General features: G+C 40.0%; 2 protein-coding genes across 3 annotated transcripts in view; both read left to right on the top strand.

The window, feature by feature from the left end:
• The first annotated feature begins 95 nt into the window (after positions 1 to 95).
• Positions 96 to 2761, top strand: LOC144385348 (protein KASH5-like). Its single transcript, XM_078085543.1, has 6 exons — positions 96 to 191; positions 594 to 687; positions 807 to 911; positions 1015 to 1195; positions 2283 to 2441; positions 2722 to 2761. The coding sequence occupies exons 2-6, from the start codon at positions 669 to 671 to the stop codon at positions 2759 to 2761; spliced, it is 504 nt and encodes a 167-aa protein (XP_077941669.1). The 5' UTR covers positions 96 to 191; positions 594 to 668.
• A 669-nt stretch (positions 2762 to 3430) lies between these two features.
• mrvi1 (murine retrovirus integration site 1 homolog) overlaps positions 3431 to 10164 on the top strand; it is a 23567-nt gene continuing 16833 nt past the window's right edge. For both annotated transcript variants that reach the window (XM_040169219.2, XM_040169213.2), the window contains exons 1-11: positions 3431 to 3691; positions 3778 to 3828; positions 4477 to 4554; positions 4633 to 4689; positions 4775 to 4834; positions 5116 to 5171; positions 5834 to 5927; positions 6024 to 6152; positions 6246 to 6331; positions 6602 to 7304; positions 8202 to 8343. In XM_040169219.2, the coding sequence (XP_040025153.2) occupies positions 3551 to 3691; positions 3778 to 3828; positions 4477 to 4554; positions 4633 to 4689; positions 4775 to 4834; positions 5116 to 5171; positions 5834 to 5927; positions 6024 to 6152; positions 6246 to 6331; positions 6602 to 7304; positions 8202 to 8343 (1597 nt within the window). In that variant the 5' untranslated portion in view covers positions 3431 to 3550. The remainder of the gene's footprint in view (positions 3692 to 3777; positions 3829 to 4476; positions 4555 to 4632; positions 4690 to 4774; positions 4835 to 5115; positions 5172 to 5833; positions 5928 to 6023; positions 6153 to 6245; positions 6332 to 6601; positions 7305 to 8201; positions 8344 to 10164) is intronic.

Genomic DNA, 10164 nt, shown 5'->3' with positions numbered 1-10164 from the left:
GGGACGAGAGGGGACTGAGGGACGTCAGCTGGTTTTGATGTGAAGCAGTTAGAACAAGCAAATGGGAATCTCAAAGACCTCATCACGGTGAGTCACAGCAAGACTACAACAATAATAAGGAAGACGAAGCTCCTGATTTAACGTTATACAATCATGTTTTTCTTTTATGGGGAACTTTCCTGGGCTGAAAAGTAAGAATCTATATTTGATTTATATATTTAATGGTTAATAAACGAAAAGACAAACAAGATATACAATGTACACATGATTTAATAAATATAATTATTTAATTGCTGGTGGAAGTTTTGTTTAGCTATCTCGTGCTCGTCGTTAAAAAAATAGTATTACCATCATTATATACAACCCAATTATGGTCATTGTGTGCTGACAATAAGAAAATGTGTAATTACTGAGATCGCACTGCTTACATTTAAGCGTTGAAAACAGTGAGATCTGAAAAGGATTTATTAGAAGCATAGATACTATGACATCCGATGTTAGCTACTAATGGTTTTAATGTGACACTAACATTTGATTTGAGTTTTGGACCCTAATCATAATAAATGGAGGAAAGTATTTGATGTTCATTTAAGATCCAGGTCATAGGTCGTAGGAATCAGACAGTCCATCAGCACATTTGCCTTGAAGGGATTTCGGAGAAAGAAACAATGTCTGACGGAAATGATGGTAAGTGTTGCAGTTACTTTGTCACTTTGTCAAAGCAATAAACATATATTTCGAAGTAAATCTATACGTTCATGTACATTAATGTGCTCTAACTTTTGCTCTCATCTCTACATATTTAGATTGTGGATCAGCCGGCAGTGGGACGAAGGATAAAGACACAAGTGGATTTTCTGAGCATGAACTCCTTGACATCATGTACAATACATGTAATACCGCCAACACAGGTACACAGGATTGTCTTGGTTTTTATCAAAACCCAGGCCCAAAGATCTGTACTAAAAATGCAATTGATCAATTATTGTTCCTGTCTCTCTCTCTTGTCTTCAGGAGAGGTGTTGGCCTCCACTATCATGCAGTACCTGCAGACCATGACGGCTCAGGGTCCAGAGCAGGACGGACTGGCTGCCCTGCGACGGCTTCTGGACCCTGACTGTCAGGACCCTCACGTGAGCAGGGAGTCTTACCACGCCATCATGAGGGAGTGGATCTCACAATGCAGCCAGGACAGGTGAGACTTTCTGTAGGACATGTAGCGTGTTGCCTATTTTAAAGAAGCACTTGTGGATTATATTTGGGACTTTTCAGCTTAAACACGGTTCTCTTATATCAATCCTCAGTAACTCACCTTATATTCAGATGTTATAATTTAGCTTGTAATGTCTTATGATAAAAACTATTTTAGGACTGTTCCCAAACAAAAGAAAAACCTTGTGAAAACCTAAAATTGGTTAGTGAAACCAGAAGCATGAACATTAAGTTACCATTTTTCCAACTAAAATTACAGCCTTGTTGATAAAATACTTTTTATTCCACTGCATTTATTTATCATCTTAAATTACTGGTTCATTTTAAAACGGAGACCCAAAACACTTCATGCTTTTAAATATATAAAGGATTGTTATAGACTAAACAACATGACTGTATACTAAGTTTTAGAATTAGCTCCGCCTTGACAGCATTAATCATTTATTTTAATTAAATGCTTCATTGAAAATGCTAAAATACTGTAACCTTCATATGATAAATACCAATATCTGAATACTGAAAATATTCTATTTTGTTAGAACTACTTGTGTACTTTTTATTTAAGTACAATTTTGAATGAAGGTCTTTTACACGTAATGGAGTATTTGCATACTGTGTTATTTCTACTTGTAGTGAACAGTAAAATATAGGTCTATGCTTCTTCAACTACTTCTATTCGCGCAGCAGCCATGCACATTATTTGAAAAATGAAAGAGCAGATTGTCCATTTAGAGTTAATGAATTATTATTATATTTTTTGAAGATTTTCATTTAATGACTCTGTCTGTTTCAGCTGCAGTGTGGACAGTAGTCACGTGTCTCGGCCTGATTCCTCCAGAGTGCCTGTAAACGGTTAGCTGTCATTTTGTTCAGACGTCCGCAAAATGTAAGAATCGCGACAGATGGCAATTCACTAAACTTAATTTATTTTCCTTTTCTTTCCTCCCCTTGTCAAAGAAAAGCTGCCTCCTCAGAAAGCCACCAGTGTTCCTGGTTAGTTATTTGTCTATTTTGATCATAATTTGTGTTTACACAGTATGTTGTCATAATAACTGTTGTTTTGGCGTTAGTGATGGAAAAGATCTTTTGGGCACAGTAGCCGACCTGAAGCACGCTCACCGCAAGCTGAGTGAGCAGAACAGCGGTCTGCTGAGGACGGTGGCACAGTGTGAAGATGTAAACCTGCAGCTCACTCTCGAGGTCACTGAGCTGCGAACAAAACTGGCCAGGTGAGAAAATAACTACTTTCTTTTTTTATTCTTTGGATCAACCTCAACATCACGATCAAAAAGGGTTCATGAAATGATTGCTTACAAATCACAAGGCACAATAATCTGTATAGATCTGTAGACACAGATTCAGAACCCTTGTGACATTTTACACAGAAAGTCAGTAAGAACAGACGAACAGGGAATTGTATTCATGGTGCAATATTAGTTTTTGCAAGCATCATCCTCAGGCTGTAGTCCCACTGGATCACCAGTAGGTGTCTGTGTCCCTCCATGACAGTGTACGCGGCAAAGCCACAGGGAAGAAGAAGAAAAGCTGAACATGTTTTGCAGAGATTGTCACACGTGTTTATTTGTGACTCTTAATCAGCTTTTAAAAAACATGTATGAGGTAAAAGACGGATTAACTACCACAAACTATATCCATAGGTGGATGGTTGGTATTTCACTTGCACTTATGTTGGTGCTTGTTGTAGAAACTGTGGGGAGGATGAGATAAATCACCACAACATCTTGTGGATCAGCTCGTAGATACAACTGTCATCATAGGGTTAGGGGAACCATTGACATGCGTGTCACTTTATTTGTGTGTTCTGCCAGAAGGAATAACAGGAAATGACAGATGCCCCATCAAATATTTACAGTAGCAGCAAATATCAGCACTCCCTCGTAAATAGTTACATGCTGATTCACCTAGAGTGAATAACTGGCATAAAATGACCAAAGAGGTTCATGCGATGGACAGGCTGACTTTCTTAATAAGACAAGATCTCAATAAGAACAGGGACAAAATAGGCTTTACAATGTGAGAAGTTAACACTCACGACATTTAGTTTACATTTGGGAAAAACAGAATAAAATTACTCTTCTTTCTGTTTTTTGGGAGTAGAGGTAAACACAGCAGTGAGAGTGGATGTTTCTTGGGTGTGTGTGTAGTGCTCAGGGGTCAGCAGTGAGAGTGGATGTTTCTTGGGTGTGTGTGTAGTGCTCAGGGGTCAGCAGTGAGAGTGGATGTTTCTTGGGTGTGTGTGTAGTGCTCAGGGGTCAGCAGTGAGAGTGGATGTTTCTTGGGTGTGTGTGTAGTGCTCAGGGGTCAGCAGTGAGAGTGGATGTTTCTTGGGTGTGTGTGTAGTGCTCAGGGGTCAGCAGTGAGAGCGAGGTCCTTGACAGAAGAACTGGAGGAGACCCGGCGGGCGTTCAAAGAGGCTCAGGAGAGAGCCAACCGCACTCAGGCCAGCTGCAATCAACTGGTACGTCCCTCGCTCCAAGCCACCTTCTGCATGTTCAATCAGTTTCCACGGCAACTATTTACATGTAAATATTTTATCATCATCAGAGCAAGGAGGTTGAATGCCTGAAGGTTCATATTAGGAGGCTTGAGGACAAGGTAATGCAGTTTTAAACGTAAGTCTATATGTGTGCATGTTCAAGGGCTGCTTTGTCATTTTACAACAAGGGTTGCACAAAGAAATATAAGAAGTCCAAACAAAAAAGAAGAAATAGTCCAATTATGCTACATTCCACATTATGGAATTTGCTAAATCGCCTTGACAGTGATAAACACACAGGTGTTGGTTTAGAATACCTTAAATGATATGTTTCATGTGATGTTTCCCAACCTGTTGCTCCTTTGTCCTGCGCATTGCACATCTCAAGCTAGTTGGTAATATTTTCCAGTCACTATGGTATTAGAAATATCCTACTCAACAACTTAGTGTGACTAAGACAAAACGTTATTTAAGCTTTTCCAACAGATGGTTTCCTTTGTAAAAGTTGATGACAACTTTGGAAGTTTTCCCAGCACAGCTGTTCCTGAGCTGGATGGCGATGTGGGATGATCGTGTCAAATGTTTTGTAATGCTGATTCTCAGGAACTTAAAGCTGTTTACTTGCTCCTCCGGGGCTCTACTGACGTGCACGGGGTGTCTTTGTGTGTCTTCGTTTTCTGAAGCTCATTGACGTTTAAAATATGGCTGATGATGGAGTAGACCCCCCCCCCTCTAAAGTTAGTGTTCTTTTCTTTGTGTCCTCACAGAATGAAAAACTCAGCTTTGAAAGTACGTGTTCAGAAGATAGCATCAGCAAACTCCGAAAGGTCAACGCTGAGTTGATGGTAGGAACAGATGAGTAAAACACTTTAGTATTTGTCTCTGCTTTATGAGTGGAGAGTTAAACACCGAAATGTTCACAGGCCGAACTAGAGGAAACCCTGCTTGCGTTGACACTGAGAGATCGAGAAATCACAAAGGTTGGTATTTCTGGATATTTTCTTCGGGAAAATAATTTATCGGTCAGCATTTTTGTCCTTCAACTTTACAAATGTCTCCGCATAGAAAGACATTCTTATGGATAAGATGAAGAACTCTCACGTGGAGAATCACAACATGATTGAGGTAAGCTTTTGTGTTAAAGCAAACAATTTCAATTTGAAAGAAGTTTTTGTGATGTAGAATTGAGTGACTCTTATTTGACATATAGAGTAGAGTAGGTGCTCTGCATCATGTGTTTTATATGCAATGTGATGCAAACACTAATATCAGCAGTGTTACATCAATGAGCAAACATGATGTATATTGTATCTAGTGAGGAAACCTCATGCACATGGAGCAGGAACACACAAAATATCAAGTATTTTATATCTCACATGTAGTTATAATTAATTCTGATGTTGCAGGGACTGCAGTCGGAGCTGATGAGGTTACAGGAACATTCCCACCAAGTTCTTTTAAGGTACTTCTGACCAAACTATTCACCCATTTCCCTGGGCATGAAGTTGAAGTGTAGTGATGGAATTTGGTTCGTTGTGCGTTGTATTGTTGCTATTTTTTCATTCACTCAATCATCATAATGATCTATTTTAGTTTTTAGTTTTTTTCCAATTGTATCAATTGGTTTTATGTTTCATCTAAATCATCTAATGCGCGTTTTTGATTAGGGTTTTATCCCTTACCTTTTAGCTTTGCCTTGTCTGTCAAATCACTTTGTAAACTCTGTTTTTAAACGTCCCATATAAATAAAGTTGTTGATTTATTTTATTATAATCACCAAAAGAAGCACCAACCTTTATATTTTTATAGAAAAGAAAAGAAAAGAAAAAAAACACTATTATTCAGAATGTATTTTAACTCAATACACTTTTTTTCCCAGGCAGATTTTTTGTAAGAAAAACACGGTTGTTATTCAAAAAATGAATAGAAATGTCCCTATGATTCATGACACATAACAGCGATGCAACACAGACCATACCAGGACCCTGAAACTGAAAAATCTAATATCACGGATTTGATACTTTCAGTGTGATATTGTGCGTGATTTGCCTGATTAATATAAGTTTAACTAAAGAGACCTATATCCAATATATAGTGAATGAGTGTTTTTTTTGTCCCTGACAGGTATGACAGACACTGTATCAGTCCTCAGATTCTCTACAGTCGAGATCCTCCGAACCAGCGCTCTCTGCAGAGTGAGATGCAGGATATGCAGCAGGTAGGAAGTGCCTGCTGTCCACAGGCTGTTTATGAACGGTGCTGATGTTCTGTCTCACATTGACAGTTATTCCTCTGCCTTCTTTGTCTGCGGCAGCATCACAGAGGTCTGGACGACAGGAGCCTCCCGCCCCTGCACACATACAAGGACGATATTCAGAGCATCATCCACAGGATTAAGTCTGCAGAAGTAGCCCATCTTCTGAACAATAAATATCATGAGAGGGTGAGGGGAGAATCCACGGAAGATGATGATTATCCAATGCAGTAACACGCACATGCATATACATCTGTCTTTTGTGTCTTCTCTCACATGCAGGACTCTGCTCCTGTAGAAACACAGGAGACACCATTTCCTTACCGCCAGCAGCAACAGGCGAGCATCAAGCAGCAGCTTGTCAAAGTGTATGTGAGTTTTTTTACCTCCTTCTCTCCTGTTATGGTCACATACTGGATTTGGTTGATGTTAGTCTCTGTTCTGAGAAGCTTTCTCTGTCTAATAAAAAGGGGTGTCTGGTTTTATTTATCGCCATCTCCATTACGCAACCTATAGGAAAGACTATACTCTGTGGGTTAGACTGTATCGAGGATAAGTGCAGTTTTAGTACCCCTTGGTAACTACAGACATAACAGTGTGTAGGGGAGGTGTTTATAAAGATGCGGTGGTGGTTTCAGGCTGCAGGAGCTGGAGCTGCACAAGTGTGCGTGGGAGGAAAAAGGGGAGAAGGTGGAGGAGCGGTGGACAGCCTGGGAGAAGGAGAAAAAACAGAGCCAGACTCAGATCCAGGAGGCCAAGAAGGCGGCTGTGGTGAACTGGTGGAAAGCCCGCAGCGTGGACGGGGCTAAGGCCCGGCCAAAAGACACCCAGTCGGGCCGGGACACCCTCGAAACACAAGTTAGGCTCCAACAAGCAGAGCAGACGATTTGTGATATGAGGGAGCAGGTTTGCCTGCTGCAAACCTCTCTAATATCTGCACAGGAGTGTGTCGCGGAGGAAAAAAGCAACAGTATTCATATCGACAAGGGAACCAACACTGAGAGACAAGAACCAGACAGAGCTGTGGAGAAGGATGTGAAGGGTCAGAGGGATGCAGCAGTGGCCACGGATATTACAATTGGAGCATCAGAGCAGGAGCAAACCCAGCTTCGGGTGACCACGGACGGCCTCCTGGAGAACCTCAGAAGGATGGAGACGATGGTCAACAGGGCCCTGGAGACCGCCGAGCTGGTGAGAGTGAACGAGCAGAGGGTGAGCCAGGTGAAAGTGAGGATGGAGAGCATCACTGGGAGGGTGGAGGAGGCTCTGGGAAGAGCAGCCAACACCGACGAACAACTGAGTCTTCTGGTGGTCAGGATCACAGAAAAAGATGAAACTCAGGTTTGCTTTTTGAGTGACAGTTAAAGTCGATGTAATACATTTACTGATCTTGAAATGAATAGGTCAAGTGTTTTGATGTCCAATGGTTCAACTTATATGCACCTGCAAATTCTAAAACCATTTCATTTAAATTAATTATTGTCATTTTTGTCTCAATTCTAACTGCAGATTTAATCTCAAACTGCTTCATGCAGATGTTTTTATTATTCGCGATGATGCTCCCGTGTTAACAAAATCTGCCAGAATAAACAGTATATTGCATTAAAAGTTCAGAATTTGGGTTATGAAATTACTTGCACCTCAGAAAATAGAGGAAGGAGGAGGCTGTATTAGACTGTTTAATTTTCAATCTATTACTGTATTGTAGAATACAAAGAGTACAAGTTCCCCAAAATTGAATTACGTTACAGCACCTGAACAAATGCACTTAGTTTGAACAAAGTGATTCATTTCTATGATTAGTAATGACCCGAGGAGGTAAAATTATGTATTAGTTTGATGTAAACAACTCATTTTAAATCAATATTCAAAAGATAGACATGATGGGGCGCAGTAGTAACGAGGTTTTCTTATTTCCTCCATTCAGAGGCTCTTGTGGGGGTCATGGTCACTAGACTAGGAACAAATGGTGTAAAGGAGTGAGCGAAAATAGTGGTTTAACAGATGTTTTGGGGGATTTTCATGTTCATATCGATTGGACTCCCAAACAAAGAGAAACCAAACTCGTAACCTTTGATTCATAATAATAATAAAAGTATTTGCTTTAGTTTTAGGTGATTGTCACATTACATAAAAGGCAGCTCTACAACAGTGAAAAACATAGAGTTTTTTGTTTCGCTTTTGACGTCTCCAATATAAGACAGTGATAAACTGTTCACTTTCTGTACTTTCTTGAAGTCTTCATGTCCCAGTCTGCCAGCTGGTCCTGAAACAGACGCCTCAGACTCTCCGGCTGAGTTCGATGCTCAGCCTGAAGAAGGTCTTCCTCCATCCGCCGTCCTCCCAGAATTTAATGCGCCTCCACAGATGCCTATGAATGGTATGATGGCTTCTTTATAGTACTTTCTTGTTTCTGGGGTAGACACAGATGAATTAGAGCTACTTCCCTCTCTAATGGTAACTCAAGGGATGTCTGGAAATAGGCACAGCAGTTATTTACATTACACATAACAGCTGGTGCAGAGGAGGAAGAGAGAATAAGGTGTGTATGTCATCCATCAAATGGGGCCATGGAGAGAATGATGGTTCAGAATGTTGTTTTATGTAAAAGCATCAAGGGGAAGTATTTTTAGCTACATGCTATTTTTGATTGCTTTGTTTCTGTGAATTTCTGTGTTACAGCCTACTTAACCTTTTCCTCTGTATTGCTCTGAGATTCTTTGAGCGTGTTTGTAACAATGTTTAATATTTAACTATTTAAATGTAAATTGGGACATTTAGTTAGCTTTTTTGATAAGAGCCATGTTTGTGCTAAGAATAAAGTTACAGTGATAGTTTTAGCTTAGCTTAGCATAAAGACTGGAGAACGGGTAAACATTTGGCCTTACTCTTTCCAAAGTGACTCACAGTAAGTATCTTAAACTCATGTACTGAGAACTATTCCTAGTGAAATGGAATGTGTGAGTGGTGTACAGTCACAAGATGTATTTTGAGCAAATCCTTTGCATTTGGTTTGACCCATAACGTGTTCACTTCACTTTCACTAGAAAGTGGTGTGATACGGATCAACAGAGGACTGTGGCTACACACACATCTCCCTGTTCACTAAACATTGCAGACTGAAATTGGTTGGTATAGCTTAACTTAGAACACATCTTTTCACAGGAGGGAAATATTTTTAGACTTTGAAATGGTCAATAGTGACTTTCTTTAGCTGCTAGGAAAGCGTTGCACACGCCTGTTGTGTCTTACCAACCATCAGTAGAAGAGGCCGGACATCCTCGGGCCAATGCAAGCCAGAAGAAATGTTCACATAAATTGTCAGATACAGTATAGGTGCCCATTATCCAACATTCGCACAGAGACAGGCATTATGCTAAGCTAAGGCAAAAGGTTGGCTGAGCTTCATATGTAAAGTACACAGATAACTTTTCAGTTTCTAACAAGAGAGCACATAAGGGTATTTCTCAAAATATTCCACTAAAAAATCTCTAAAATCAAATGTGACTAAATAAACTATTGGCCTATGTATATATACATACATTCATTAAGAGTCATGCCAGCGGTTCTGTGAGGCATTGCTTTGGTACGTCTGGTTTTAGTCAAACTATAGTATGCTCACATTGGTCTTGCTAACATACTGACGTGGGGCAGGTATTGCTTTAGCTTCATTTTAATCTGTTTAACATGCATGCCAACAGTAGCTAATTGCGTTCTAATATTTTAGTAAAAGTGGGCCTTTAAATGTCTGTCAGTACTATCTGTCCTGGTGCCATGTGACTTTGGTGCCATCTAGGGTACTGTGGAGTAATCTGCCTCCAATAAATGAAGTGTATGAAGTGTAAATCAAGTTTAATTAGAACATCGGTTTGAAGGTATGTGCGGCTTTCCAAACACTCGACCGTACATCTTCATTACCTTCAGCTTGTCGAGCTTTGCTGCAGGTCTTTTTTCTCAAAGATTTGTGTAATGTTTTATGAAGGAAAGTCTGTCTGCAAAAAGAGCAAAGAGCAAGAATTTCTAACAGTTCAAATACTTGCCAACATCAAAGAAGACACATAAAAGCAAATATGTATTCCGTCACATTTGAATTATACTAGTTCATTTTATTACATTTACCTAACACAATTGCCTTTAAAGTGCCATATCGCTGGTCAGCTCTAAAGCCGATAATACAGCAGTGTTCACTCGGACCATGAGC

This window comes from Gasterosteus aculeatus, chromosome 12, assembly GCF_964276395.1.
Source record: "Gasterosteus aculeatus chromosome 12, fGasAcu3.hap1.1, whole genome shotgun sequence".
Lineage (NCBI taxonomy): Eukaryota > Metazoa > Chordata > Actinopteri > Perciformes > Gasterosteidae > Gasterosteus > Gasterosteus aculeatus.
This window is presented reverse-complemented; position numbering and strand designations above follow the sequence as displayed.